Below are 15,619 nucleotides of genomic sequence, written 5' to 3'. Positions count from 1 at the left end.
TAAAGCTACATTTTAAAAATCTTCAACATTTCCTGTTTTTTCTATTTAAAAGTTTTCTGTGCAAATTTTACTTTTGTGTTATTTAATACTGAATTGAAAAATCAAAGAATTTCAAAGCAGTTTTCACATGTACTATTATGTGACATCATATTACATACAAACACATTGACAATAATATGTCCACTTGTAAAATTTACTGTGACAGAACAGATAATCTTAATGAACTAGAATCCCAATAATACATATATTTTGTATTCATTAAAGGAATCATAACTGCCTCATGACTTTGCATAGCAAGTCATAATAACACCTTTCTATATGTCACTTGAGCACAATGGTCATCATTTGTATACCACACACACACACACACACACACACACACACACACACACACCCTTATGGCAAAAACCTTCCCTCTGAGTTGACACACTGAATTTGTACACTTGCACACTCCCCAAGACTTAATCTTGCTGCTGATGAATATCCTCATGCCTAAGGATTTTATAGATAACCCAGTAGAAAATATTAAAAATCAAAAAGGCTAATGGGAAGCAGGCTCGTGAGATGGTGTCAATCTTCTTGGCCCGGTCGATAAAGACCTTCCTCATCTCATCTGGGCTCTTCGGCATTACTTGGACAGGATGGTTGGGGCCCTTTGGAGTCACACCTTCTTTGGTTTGCAGACACGGCCCCATTCCATAAGCTGTGAAGCTGAACCGGCTTTCCCTTATCTCATCATCCTGTCATAAGAAAAATAGAAGCACTGAAGTCATAGAATCAGGCAAGGCATGTATAACAAGTGCTTCAGAACCATTACTGAGGCTTTATAATGATAAATGGTAACATTATTATAATGAAAAGATAAAGCATATCAAGGTGAGTTGACTTTTGTTCCTATTCAAGTTTTAATGATTTATCCTGCTGTATCACATAGATGAGTCTATTCCATAAAACTCTCAAGTGTTATGTTTTAATGGAAAAACTAAATATTTCGGTATTCTCTACATATTGCCAGACCACCTAAATAAACTGGACAAGAAAAAATTCTATGTGGCTAATAAGTTATCCAACATCTGTTGGGTCACTGAAAAAGCAAGAGAGTTCCAGAAAAACATCTACTTCTGCTTTATTGACTATGCCAAAGTCTTTGACTTGTGTGGATCACAACAAACTGGAAAATTCTGAAAGAGATGGGAATACCAGACCACCTGGCCTGCCTCCTAAGAAATCTGTATGCAGGTCAAGAAGCAACAGTTAGAATTGGAAATGGAACAGACTGGTTCCATATCGGGAAAGGAGTACGTCAAGCTGCATAGTGTCACCCTGCTTATTTAACTTATATGCAGAGTACATCATGAGAAAAGCTGGACTGGATGAAGCTGGAAAGCTGGACTCAAGATTACTGGGAGAAATAACAATAACCTCAGATATGCAAATAACAACACCCTTTTGGCAGAAAGTGAAGAAGAACTAAAGAGCCTCTTGATGAAAGTGAAAGAGGAGAGTGAAAAAGCTGTCATAGGGTGATGGTGGCCTCATATAATGAGTTTTGAAGTTTACCTTCCTCCGTGATTTTCTGGAAGAGTCTGAGTAGGATAGGTGTTAGCTCTTCTCTAAATTTTTGGTAGAATTCAGCTGTGAAGCTTGCCCTGGGCTTTTGCTTGCTGGAAGATTTCTGATTACAGTTTCAATTTCCATGCTTTTGATGGGGTCTGTTAAGATTTTCTATTTCTTCCTGGTTCAGTTTTGGAAATTTGTCCTTTTCTAAGAATTTGTTCATTTCTTCCAACTTGTCCATTTTATTGGCAAATAGTTACTGATGATAGTCCCCTATGATCCTTTGTATTTCTGTGTTGTCTTTTGTGATCTCTCCATTTTCACTTCTAATTTTGTTGATTTGATTGTTCTCCCTTTGTTTCTTGATGAGTCTGGCTAATGGTTTGTCAATTTTATTTATCTTCTCAAAGAACCAGCTTTTGGCTTTGTTGATTTTTGCTATGGTCTCTTTTGTTTCTTTTGCATTGATTTCTGCCCTTATTTTTAAGATTTCTTTCCTTCTACTAACCCTGGGGTTCTTCATTTCTTCCTTTTCTAGTTGCTTTAGGTGTAGCTGCTGCTGCTGCTGCTGCTAAGTCGCTCCAGTCATGTCCGACTCTGTGTGACCCCAGAGATGGCAGCCCACCAGGCTCCCCCATCCCTGGGATTCTCCAGGCAAGAACAATGGAGTGGGTTGCCATTTCCTTCTCCAATGCATGAAAGTGAAAAGTGAAAGTGAAGTCGCTCAGTCATGTCCGACTCTTAGCGACCCCATGGACTGCAGCCTACCAGGCTCCTCCACCCATGGGATTTTCCAGGTGAGAGTACTGGAGTGGGTTGCCATTAGGTTATTTATTTGACTTTTTTCTTGTTTCTTGAGGTAAGCCTGTATTGCTATGAACCTTCCCCTTAGCACTGCTTTTACAGTGTCCCATAGGCTTTGGGTTGTTGTGTTTTCATTTTCATTCGTTTCTATGCATATTTTGATTTCTTTTTTGATTTCTTCTGTGATTTGTTGGTTGTTCAGCAGTGTGTTGTTCAGCCTCCATCTGTTGGAATTTTTAATAGTTTTTCTCCTGTAATTGACATCTAATCTTAATGCATTGTGGTCAGAAAAGATGCTTGGAATGATTTCAATTTTTTTCAATTTACCAAGGCTAGATTTATGGCCCAGGATGTCATCTATCCTGGAGAAGGTTCTGTGTGTGCTTGAGAAAAAGGTGAAATTCATTGTTTTGGGGTGAAATGTCTTATAGCTATCAATTAGATCTAACTGGTCTATTGTATCACCCTAATACCAAAACCTGACAAAGATGCCACATACAAAAAAAGAAAACTACAGGCCAATATCACTGATGAACATAGATGCAAAAATCCTTAACAAAATTCTAGCAAACAGAATCCAACAACATATTAAAAAGATCATACATCATGACCAAGTGGGCTTTATCCCAGGGATGCAAGAATTCTTCAATATCCACAAATCAATCAATGTAATACACCACATTAACAAATTGAAGAATAAAAACCATATGATTATCTCAATAGATGCAGAGAAAGTATTTGACAAAACTCAACATCCATTTATGATAAAAACCCTCCATAAAGCAGGAATAGAAAGAACATACCTCAACATAATAAAAGCTATATATGACAAACCCACAGCAAACATCATCCTCAATGGTCAAAAATTGAAAGCATTTCCCCTAAAGTCAGGAACAAGACAAAGGTGCCCACTCTCATCACTACTATTCAACATAGCTTTGGAAGTTTTGGCCACAGCAATCATAGCAGAAAAAGAAATAAAAAGGAATCCAAATTGGAAAAGAAAAAGTAAAACTCTCACTGTTTGCAGACAACATGATCTTCTAAAACCCTAAAGACTTCACCAGAAAGCTACTCAATGAATATAGTAAAATTGCAGGATATAAAATCAACACACAGAAATCCCTTGCATTCCTATACACTAAAAATGAGAAAACAGAAAGAGAAATTAAGGGAAAAAATCCATTCACCATTGCAACAAAAAGAATAAACTATTTAGGAATATATCTACCTAAAGAAACAAAAGACCTATATATAGAAAACTATAAAACATTGGTGAAATAAATCAAAGAGGACACAAATAGATGGAGAAATATACCGTGTTCATGGATCAGAAGAATCAATATAGTGAAAATGAGTATACTACCCAAAGCAATCTATAGATTCAATTCAATCCCTATCAAGCTACCAACAATATTTTCACAGAACTAGAACAAATAATTTCACAATTTGTATGGAAATACATAAAACCTCGAATAGCCAAAGCAATCTTGAGAAAGAAGAATGGAACTGGAAGAATCAACTGCCCAACTTCAGCCTCTACTACAAAGCCACAGTCATCAAGACAGTATGGAACTGGCACAAAGACAGAAATATAGATCAAGGGAACAAAATAGAAAGCCCAGAGATAAATCCATGCACCTATGGACACCTTATCTTTGACAAAGGAGGTAAAAATATACAATGGAGAAAAGACAATCTCTTTAACAAGTGGTGCTGGGAAAACTGGTCACCACTTGTAAAAAAAAAAGAAACTAGAACACTCTCTAACACCATACACAAAAATAAACCCAAAATGGATTAAAGATCAAAAAGTAAGGCCAGAAACTATAAAACTCCTAGAGAAAAACATAGGCAAAACACTCTCCAACATAAATCACAGCAGGATCCTCTATGACCCACTTCCCAGAATATTGGAAATGAAAGCAAAAATAAACAAATGGGATCTAATTAAAATTAAAAGCTTCTGCACAACAAAGGAAACTATAAGCAAGGTAAAAACAAAGCCTTCAGAATGGTAGAAAATAATAGCAAATGAAGCAACTGACAAACAACTAATCTAAAAAACATACAAGCAACTCCTGCAGCTCAATTCCAGGAAAATAAACTACCCAATCAAAAAGTGGGCCAAAGAACTATACAGGCATTTCCCCAAAGAAGACATACAGATGGCTAACAAACACATGAAAAGATGCTCAACATCACTCATTATTAGAGAAATGCAAATCAAAACCACAGTTTACCATTTCATGCCAGTCAAAATGGCTGCTATCCAAAAGTCTACAAGCAATAAATGCTGGAGAGGGTGTGGAGAAAAAGGAACCCTCTTACACTGTTGATGGGAATGCAAACTAGTACAGCCACTATGGAAAACAGTGTGGAGATTCCTTAAAAATAACTGGAAACAGAACTGCCATATGACCCAGGAATCCCACTGCTGTGCATACACACCAAGGAAACCAGAATTGAAAGAGACACGTGTACCCCAATGTTCATTGCAGCACTGTTTATAATAGCCAGGACATGGAAGCAACCTAGATGTCCATCAGCAGAAAAATGGATAATAAAGCTGTGGTACATATACACAATGGAATATTACTCAGCCATTAAAAAGAATACATCTGAATCAGTTCTAATGAGGTGGATGAAACTGGAGTCTATTATACAAGTGAAGTAAGCCAGAAAGAAAAACACCAATACAGTATACTAACGCATATATATGGAATTTAGAAAGATGGTAACGATAACCCTGTATGCAAGACAACAAAAGAGACACAGATGTAAACAGTCATTTGGACTCTGTGGGAGAGGGCAAGGGTGGGATGGTTTGGGAGAATGGCATTGAAACATGTATATTATCATATGTGAAACGAATCGCCAGTCCAGTTTCGATGCATGAGACAGGGTGCTTTGGCTGGCACACTGGGATGACCCAGAGGGATGGTATGGGGAGGGAGGTAGGAGGGGGGTTCAGGAAGGGGAACACATGTACACCCATGGTGGATTCATGTCAATGTATGGCAAAACTAATACAATATTGTAAAGTAATTAGCCTCCAGTTAAAATAAATAAATTTTTTTAAAAAGCTGGCTTAATACTCAACATTCAGAAAACTGATATCATGGCATACAATCCCATCACTTCATGGCAAATAGATGGGGAAACAATGGGAACAGTGTCAGACTCTGACACTGAGCGCTCCAAAATCACTGCGGATGGTGACTGCAGCCAAGAAATTAAAAGACGCTTGCTCCTTAGAAGAAAAGTTATGACCAAACTAGACAGCATATTAAAAAGCAGAGACATTACTTTGCCATCAAAGGTCCGTCTAGTCAAAGCTATGACTTTTCTAGTAGTCATGGATGAATGTGAGAGTTGGACTCTAAAGAAATCTGAGCACCAAAGAATTGATGTTTTTGAACTGCGGTGTTGCAGAAGACTCTTGAGAGTCCCTTGGACTGCAAGGAGATCCAAGCTGTCCATGCTAAAGGAAATCAGTCCTGAATATTCATTGGAAGGACTGATGCTGAAGCTGAAACTCCAATATTTTGGCCACCTAATGCGAAGAATGGACTCATTTGAAAAGACCCTGATGCTGGGAAAGATTGAAGGCGGGAGAAGGGGACATCAGAGGATGTGATGGTTGGACGGCATCACCAATTCAATGAACATGAATTTGAGTATGCTCCAGGAATTGTTGATGGACAGAGAAGCCTGGCGTGCTGCAGTCCATGGGATCACAAAGAGTCGGACATGACTGAGCCACTGACCTGAACAAAAGATGTATAAGTAATTGACTTTTGAGTAAATAAGTCTGAAGTGAATGCTGATGACCCTATGTACACGTAGCTGTTGTAATCTTACAAAAAAACTGGAAACTGATTTTCTAGTAGTCTTTATAAAGGCTGTTCATTTATACTGCCAATAGTTTTCACTTATGTGGGATTGTTAAGGGTAAATAACTGTTTTCTTTGATTTTCCTTTTTCTTTATGGAGAAATAATTGACACAGAACTGTATAAATTTAAGGTGTACTGTGTGATGGCTTGACTTACATACATTGTGAAATGATTACCACAGTAGGTTTAGTGAACATCTATCATCTCATATAGACTAAAAGAGAGAAAAAAATTATCTTTGTGGTGAGAACTCTCAGGGTCTATTCTGTTAAAAACTTTCCTATATGTCACATGTGCTATATCTTACAGCAGTGTTAACTACAGTTGTGTTGTACATTATGTCCCTAGGGCTTATATATTTAAAACTGGAAGTCTCTACCTTCTAACCCTCTTCCTCCACTGACCATCTGTTCTAGAGAACTGAGTATTTTCAAACCTTCAGAGAGCTCCCCACATAGACTCTAATCTCAAAACAGAGAAAATCCTCTTCAGATTTAACATATGTCATGAACAGCTATATGTTTCTCATCTGTGTCTTTCCAGCGAACTGTGAGTAAGGGGTTAATGCCAGGCCTGGCTGTTGAGGACTGCAGAGAAATACTAGTTCTTCCAGCATCATTTCCTTGGAAATAACAATGGCCTTAAGGTAACAGGAATGAGGAGTGTGTGCCCTGTGCTGTGGCTCCTGCCCTGGGGGAGCTGTGTGGTGGCCCAAAGAGTGTGGGGCCAAAAACGCTCTTGAGTGGCTGCCCCCACCCCCACTCCCGAAATGGAGATGCTGTGTCTGGTGTGTTGCCTGCCTTGTCTGCTCCTAGAGGATTGAGTAAACACAATATCAGGTTAAAGTCTATTGTGTCTGGAGGGTCTGACTGACAGTTTGAACCCAAAACCTCAGCGGTGATGACAGAAGGTGATTTGGCTTTCAGATCCTTTCAACCTCAATGTGGCCCAAGTTTCTGGGAGGGAGTTCTGATGAGAACTTGACCCTATCCTCCCTGAGTTTGAGATAGCAAACCCTGCAGGGAAAATACTGGGGATAAATTGTACTGTTGGGAGGCGGATGACACAGCTGTATGCCCCATTGAATTGGCAGGAGGGTGACCATTGAGAGAAAACCAATGGGAAACTAAGTTATAAAACAGGGGAAAGTGGCTCAAGATACAACTGATAACTGATAATCTCTGTGCAACTTGGCTTCCCAGGTGGCTCTAGTGGTAAATAACCTGACTGCAGTGCAGGAGACATAAGAGATGCGGGTTCCATCCCTGGATCAGGAAGATCCCCTGGAGGAAGGTATGGCAATCCACTCTAGTATTCTTGCCTGGGAAATCCCATGGATAGAGAAGCCTGGCAGGCTACAGTCCACGGGAGTCTCAAAGTTCATTGCAGCACTGTTTATAATAGCCAGGACATGGAAGCAACCTAGATGTCCATCAGCAGATGAATGGATAAGAAAGCTGTGGTACATATACACAATGGAATATTACTCAGCCATTAAAAAGAATACATTTGAATCAGTTCTAATGAGATGGATGAAACTGGAGCCTATTGTACATAGCGAAGTAAGCCAGAAAGAAAAACACCAATACAGTATACTAACGCATATATATGGAATTTAGAAAGATGGTAATGATAACCCTGTATGCGAGACAGCAAAAGAGACACAGATGTATAGAACAGACTTGTGGACTCTGTGGGAGAGGGAGAGGGTGGGATGATTTGGGAGAATGGCATTGAAACATGTATAATATCATATATGAAATGAATCGCCAGTCCAGGCTCGATGCATGATACCGGATGCTTGGGGCTGGTGCACTGGGACAACCCATAGGGATGGTACGGGGAGGGAGGAGGGAGGGGGGTTCAGGATGGGGAACATGTGTATACCTGTGGTGGATTCATGTTGATGTATGGCAAAACCAATATGATATTGTAAAGTAATTAACCTCCAGTTAAAATAAACTTTAAACAAAGAAAAAAAAGTCAGACATGACTTAAGTGACTAAACAAAAATTAATAATAATAATAGAAGGAAAATAAATTAGATTCCTCAAGCCTTATCCTCTGACCTACACTCTGGTAGACATGGTGATTCAGGGACTCCCCTAGGCCTGGGTTCCCAGGTGCAAAGAAGGAGGGTATGTATGATTTGGGCAAAGAAGGAGGGTATGTATGATTTGTGGAGAGGTTTACCCTAGCAGTTGACATGCTGGGTTCCACTGATGGGAAAAAAAAAAAAATCTGGGCCATTCAGAAGAAAGACCTTGGCCAGAGGAGAATCTATCTATCAGCTCTCATGAGGTGACTTTTAAAACTCAGACTGAAAAGAATGAAAATTGACAGGATTCCTATGAAAGGTTTCCTGGCAGGTTGTCACCAGTCGGGAGGAAGGAAATGGTTTCAAGTTCCTGCAGCTGCTTCCCTTAAGGAACCCCATTCAATCTGCTATTTTCATCTCAGAAGTTAATCCAGTGATGCCAATGCAAATGCAAACAAAAGGGGCTGACAGGGTGGCTGAATTGACTCCATCTGCAAAGACAGAAAGAAGTCCGAAGGCCAAGTTCTCCTTGCCCAGTTCTGAGTGGGGTCCCAGGCTGTGCCATGGTTAACACAGAATAGCCGTGGGTGGTAAACACAGCTCTTTGGAACTGTGGAAGCTGGTGTACCATGTGCAGTCAGACTGTTGAAAAATGGGAAGATGATATTAAGAATAATATTGATAAGCTGGTGGGGCACAGTGATGCTGGGTTTGTAGGCATCATGGTCATAGCAGATATGGACACACAGATAGGAAAATAAGGAAATAAGATATGTCCACTGGGCTTCCCTTGTAGCTCATGGACAGAGGAGCCTGGCAGCCTACAGTCGATGGGGTCGCAGGAGCCAGACACGACTTAGCGACTCAACCACCACCTAGACATATCCCTGATAGCTCAGTTGGTAAAGAATCCATCTGCAAAGCAGGAGACCCTGGTTTGATTCCTGGGTTGGGAAGTTCCTCTGGAGAAAGGGAAAGGCTATCCACTCCAGTATTCTGGCCTGGAGAATTCCAAGGCCTGTATAGTCCATGGGGTTGCAAATAGTTGGACATGACTGAGCAACTTTCACTTTTCCTTTCAAGATATGTCCAGTAGGTCGCATCAGCCAAAGACTAAATGTATTAATATAATTGGAAAGGATGTGACCACGGATGAAGGACCTGGCCATTTTCTGTCTTGAGCCTAATCTTGGGCTATTGTTCCTTGTGCCTGCTGTGTGCAGTCATATCCAGCTCTCTGATGGCTGAACACTTGAGTTCACTAAAGAAATCCCCCCAACAGCCTCTACCAGGATAGACATGGCAAAAACTGTTTAGGAGTTTCATTATAGGAATTCCAGGGTAGAATTAATTAGGTGATAGAGTCCCCATCTAGTTGCTGGCTCAGAAGGGAACTATGTGCCAAGGCGATGTCTTAGATTGGCCTTTGACATAGTCATGGTGGTGTCCAAACCATGAGGCAATGGATATAACATGTCCCTCTGTTGACCACTGAAGCCATTGATGTAGTCAGAACTTGTCCAGAATATTAACAAGATTTAAAAAAAAATTGCTCGGGATTGCTTTTGGGTTGAATCTCCCGAGGACAAGTGCTAACACAAAGCTGACAGATGGAATGCCACTAGGGTCTTTGCCCAGGGCTCTTGGAGGAGTCAACTGACTATAGACAAAATAGGGCTTCCCTGGTGGCTCAGACGGTAAAGAATCTGCCTGCAGTGTGGGAGATCTGGGTTCAATTGCTGGATTGGGAAGATTCCCTGGAGAAGGGAATGGCTACCCACTCTAGTATTCTTGCCAGAAGAACTCCATGGACAGAGGAGTCTCACAGGCTACAGTCCATGGAGTCACAAAGAGTTGGACACAACTGAGTGACTTTGAGACAGAGAGTCCATATTTGGCTTTGCTTACACTATAACAAAAGCCACAGCTGAAAATACTATTTATGGCTTGAAACAGGTACTTTCATATCAGTCTGGGCCCCTAGAATCGATCTCTTTGGATAAAGGAGCACATTTACAAATGGTCAGTGTATAAAATGGCCCAAGAGCACAACATAGTAAGAGTATATCAAATTCCATCAGCTCACAGAGTAGTGGTTGAAACAGAAATTAAAACCTTGCTACTAGGGACTTCCCTGATAGTCCAATGGATAAGACTCAGATCATAAACAATAGAAGCTATATTGAAACAAATTCAATAAAGATTTTAAAAATGGCCCATGCACAAAAATAAAAATCTGAAAAAAAAAAAAGAAAGAAAGAAACACCATTATCACTAAATACAGGATGGTCAGGACATGAACGGTTGCCTGGTTGGGTCACTGGATGAGTACGCAGACCACACAGTGACAGTAAGAAGCAAACGCCTTTAGAAAGGTTTCTGGTTTCTGGTAGTGGACATGTATGTGTTTGGCAGTAAGGGGTCGGGGGATAGGAAGGCTATTACTTAACTCTGTCCCACCTCACAGGTTTCCCTTTTCTATCCTTTTGTATCACCTGATATCGTGGTTTTGGGTCCACAACTGTCTTTTCCAGTTGAACGGCTCATTTCTACTCATCATACTATATGTATTTATTTAAACTAGAAAACCATTCATGCTCTCTGTGGAAGAGGGATCTAAACGTCCTATGTGCTTGAGTAGCTGAAAAGTCTCCCACTTAGATGAAAACACTTCATCTGCTGTCTCTCTTGCTTCTTATCCTATTGAAGAGCTGAGCAAATGCCATATGAGATCAAAGCTTATTTCTGTCTTGAAAGTACAAATGCCTCCTCAAACCTGTAATCAGAGCTATGGAGCTGCACTGACAAAGCTACTTTACTTTGGATATTGATTTTAATAGAGAATGACACCTTTGAAAAATTGAAACTTCAACATCATCATGCAGCACTGGCCTGGCATGAAAGCTGGCCACAATTTGTAACATGACCATATTTTATGTGCATGCAATAATGACAGTCCAGGCCAGGACAAGACTTCTCACACTGAGGTCCATGCAACAGCTGTCTCAGAATCATCTGGAGTGCACAGATTTGCACTCATTAACATTTAGGTTGACTCTGTCATCTGCATTTCCAAATTCTCCAGGTGATCATAATGCTCAAATATGTAGAAACAAAAATTCCCAAAAGACACAATGCAGCTATCCTAGTTAGCTAGAATTCATGGTAATGTAACATTTTTTGAATTCCTCTAACACTTTCTAATTTAAATTTAAAGTGGTAGTTTATGAAAAACATACTCTGTAATGACATTTGATGCTTTTGAATTCCGGTGTTGGAGAAGACTCTTGAGAGTCCCTTAGACTGCAAGGAGATCCACCCAGTCCATCATAAAGGAAACCAGTCCTGGGTGTTCACTGGAAGGACTGATGCTGAAGCTGAAACTCCAATACTTTGGCCACCTCATGCGAAGGGTTGACTCATTGGAAAAGACCCTGATGCTGGGAGGGATTGGGGGCAGGAGAAGAAGGGGACAACAGAGGATGAGATGGCTGGATGGCATCACTGACTCGATGCACATGAGTTTGGGTGAACTCTGGGAGTTGGTGATGGACAGGAAGGCCTGGTGTGCAGCGATTCATGGGGTCACAAAGAGTTGGACACGACTGAGGGACTGAACTGAACTGAATGACATTTGGGCTAGTACTGAGGTATTATTTTTTAACAATTCTTGTTTTTAAGTAAGGCTGTGTCTAGGAGAGGCTGTATGTGAGCCTATTTATGTGAACTATATCTTCATTCATTTTTAAATTTATGATGGACCAAAGAATTTTTTAAGAATAGAATTTTGACAGTCACATTTTATAATGTAATTTGGTGCTGCATTGTTTTCAAAAGCATCTGGGATATGATTTCATTAACAAATATACCACTAGTGGCTTTTCTATTAATTTTGGAGGTGAAGAAATAGAAATATTCCATTTCAGTAAAAATATTTCCCTTGTTAAAACCTGTCATTCAAACATTTACCGGGGGCTTCCCAGGTGGCACAGTGGTAAAGAACCTGCCTGCCAATGCAAGAGATGCAGGTTTGATCCCTGGGGAAAGCAGGTCCCCTGAAGTAGAAATGGCAACCCATTCCAGTATTCCTGCCTGGAAAATTCCATGGACCGAAGAGCCTGGTGGGCTACAGTTCATGAGGCTGCAGAAAGTCAGACATGACTGAGCAACTAAGCACCTAACTAAAAAGTACATCAAGTTATTTTATGACAACTAATTTTTCTGCTTTGTAAAACTCGGTCAAAAGATTATCCTGTGTTTATGTATGTTTACAAGTGCAGTGATATTATTTATTCCAATTAGCACTCAAATATTTTTTTGAGATAATTCAATTTTCTGGAGTTACCTTCAGCTTGGCTTTCTAATAGAGTGAAGGGCACAAAAGCAAGGTTTAACAAGCATCTAAAACTTTTGACTCACTATAGGTTAGCTAGTGTTTAAAGTTCATGAAATTAAGCCCCTTTATAACTCAAAATATAGACAATAATAAAGATTAAATAGAATGAGTTAAAAATGAACTAAAGAACATGGCTGATTCAAAAAGTAAAATTGAAGAAACAGCTTAGTTTATCCACAAGTCAATCGTCTCAATATGCTTCAAGCAAGTTAGGATAGGCAATAAAAAATATAAAACATCATTTTGTTGGTGTATAATTCTTTCTACAGAAGGACCTGTTTTCACTAAATATGGAAATGAGAAAAATGTTTCAGTAATTAAGCAACAATACCATACTGTGAAACATTCTCAGTGCTTTTCCACTTTATTTAGAGAATTATGCCAAAGATTGACTCATGTAACATGCATATTATAACTAGAATTATTACAGAAAGAAAATTCATGGGCAGATATAGTAATTCAGTTGAATTTCTTCATCTTTATCATCAAACATGATATACTATCATATATATGAGAAAAGAATTAATTTCCTATCCTCTTCGTAGTTTTAAAATAGCAACAAAAAAATCTTATTTGTTTGCTGGCATGGTGAAAGCATGAAGATTGCTAGTGAGTAATTACAAATCATTAATCATATACAACAGCCTGAATGATGATTAATTATGACAATTGTTGTGAGATACAACAGCATTAAATATGTTATTTTCATCCTTATGTTTTCCCTCTAGTGGATACCTTTGAGATATTCTTTATACAATGAAGATGCTAAGTAAATTATCCTAAAGGTTGTTTTGTTTAAATAACTTTCTGTAACTTTTAATTGTCAAGTAGGAAAATGACAGAAGAAGGAAAAGTAAATTGATATTAATTCACATTTATATGATTTCAAAGTATGTAGATTTTTTTAAATGTTTTTTAAATTTTTTTGAAAATTGCTAATTAACAAAACAATGGCTTGTTTTTGTTGAGAGAAATAAGCATCACTTAGAAAATTTTAAGGCAAGGTGAAGTATGTGAATGACTTAAAAGTTGTTCTCTAGAATAAGTGTCAGCCTAAAACAAAAATCCTGTTTAATACATCTGTGTACATTTCTGTATCACCCACCCATATATGGAAGGCTTAAAAGAAGACAACTATGTATGATGTTAAAAATACTTTAGACTTACAAGTCAATTGTCAATATAAAACTCCTTGAAATTTAGCTCCCAGGAGAACCTTGCATTTATTATAAATGACATATGAATTAGCTGGGCTTCCCAGGTGGCTCAGACAGTAAAGAATTAGCCTGCAATGCAGGAGACCCAGGTTCAGTCCCTGGGCCGGGAAGATACCCTGGAGAAGGGGATGGCTACCCACTCCAGTATTCTTGCATGGAGAATCCCATGGATAGAGGAATCTGGTGGACTACAGTCCATGGGGTCATAAAGAGTCAGATACAACTGAGCGACTAACACTTCCACTTTCATTAAGTAGTTATAAATTAGCCAAATTTATGCTTGGTGTATTGAATTTAGATTCAGAAATGGTTTGGAGATTATTGAATGGTAAAATATAAGCTTAAAAGGATGAATATTTTAGGTGAAACTTTATGAAAATATGATATGTATACATACATAGGGGAATTGAAAAGTCAATGAAATAATATTTTTTAAAAATCTGTATATCTGTTTCTAACTTAATGTTCTAGATTCTTTCAGTGCCAACTTATCATCATAGGGTGACATAAGATAATATTTTACTGTAGCATATATAAAAAGCGGTGTGCCTATTTTATTTAACTGTGTGATGGAAGTCACTATATAGCATGTGAACTTAAGTAGAGACTATATTATTGTACTGAATATTATTTTCCTAAACAGATATTTCAGAGGGGATAGAGCTCTAAGAAATAGTTGTATTTAACATACACTCGGAATACTTGTTGCAGGAAATAATCAAATTTTTATAATTTTTCTTTTACATAAGAAGAAATTTCTAACCCCTGTGCATCAGTCATTCAAGTAGAATTTAGTTTGAAATTGTTGAGAAACTACTTTTTTTCAAGTATATATCAAATACTTACCTATTGAAAGAATATCTTCTATTTTAGAATATAGCATAAACTGACCTCCAATGGAAACTTTCTAAAATAATTCCGTGTATACAGGTACTACATTGCTTCCAACCGTGAAGCCTCATCCCTTCAACCAAAATAGTATACTTATAATTGGGCTTCCCTGGTGGCTCAGTGATTAAGAATCTGCCTGCAATGCAAGAGATCCAGGTTCCATCTCTCAGTCAGGAAGATTCCCTGGAGAAGGGAATGGCAATCCACTCCGGTATACTTGCCTGGAAAATTCCATGGACAGAGGAGCTTGGTGGGCTACAATCCATGGGGTCACAAGGAATCAGACACAACTGAGCAACTAACACTTTTTTTACATTTTTCATATTTATATCTGTCCTAAATTTATATTTCATATTTATATTTATATTCTAGACCTCACAAAGGGTATTAATACAAGGCAGAAAAATCAATTATTTGTTATTCTTAATAGTTACCTTGAGTTATTTTTTAAAGTAATACAGGACATAAACACATACATAAATGAGTTTTTGTACAGATAATCAATATGTAGTCAATTATTTTAAAAAGAAAACAAGCAAAAATATACACTTGGCAATTAGTTTTTGAATCTAGAATTTGTGGTCCATTCTTATTTCATTTGCATACACAAGTAACAATTAATATACAAGAATAAGCAGGAATATATACCAGAACACCACGCATATGTATTTTCGCTCAGCAAACTTTCATTATTACACTGCAAAGCAAAAGCTGTATGAAATGCATTAAAGCAATCCCATATCATCCATATTTCTCAACAAGTTACATATGTTCAGAAATATTTCAGCATGTGTTTAAACCCTCTAGGACTAAAGGAA

The 15,619-nt window shown here is 38.4% G+C and overlaps 1 protein-coding gene across 2 annotated transcripts in view; it reads right to left on the bottom strand.

Moving 5' to 3' along the window:
* Positions 1-461: 461 nt before the first annotated feature.
* Positions 462-15,619, bottom strand: part of GLRA3 (glycine receptor alpha 3) — a 183,074-nt gene continuing 167,916 nt past the window's right edge. For both annotated transcript variants that reach the window (XM_070292284.1, XM_069579441.1), the window contains one exon: positions 462-740. In XM_070292284.1, coding sequence (XP_070148385.1) covers positions 462-740 — 279 coding nt within the window. The remainder of the gene's footprint in view (positions 741-15,619) is intronic.

This window comes from Ovis canadensis, chromosome 2, assembly GCF_042477335.2.
Source record: "Ovis canadensis isolate MfBH-ARS-UI-01 breed Bighorn chromosome 2, ARS-UI_OviCan_v2, whole genome shotgun sequence".
Taxonomy (NCBI): Eukaryota; Metazoa; Chordata; class Mammalia; order Artiodactyla; family Bovidae; genus Ovis; species Ovis canadensis.
This window is presented reverse-complemented; position numbering and strand designations above follow the sequence as displayed.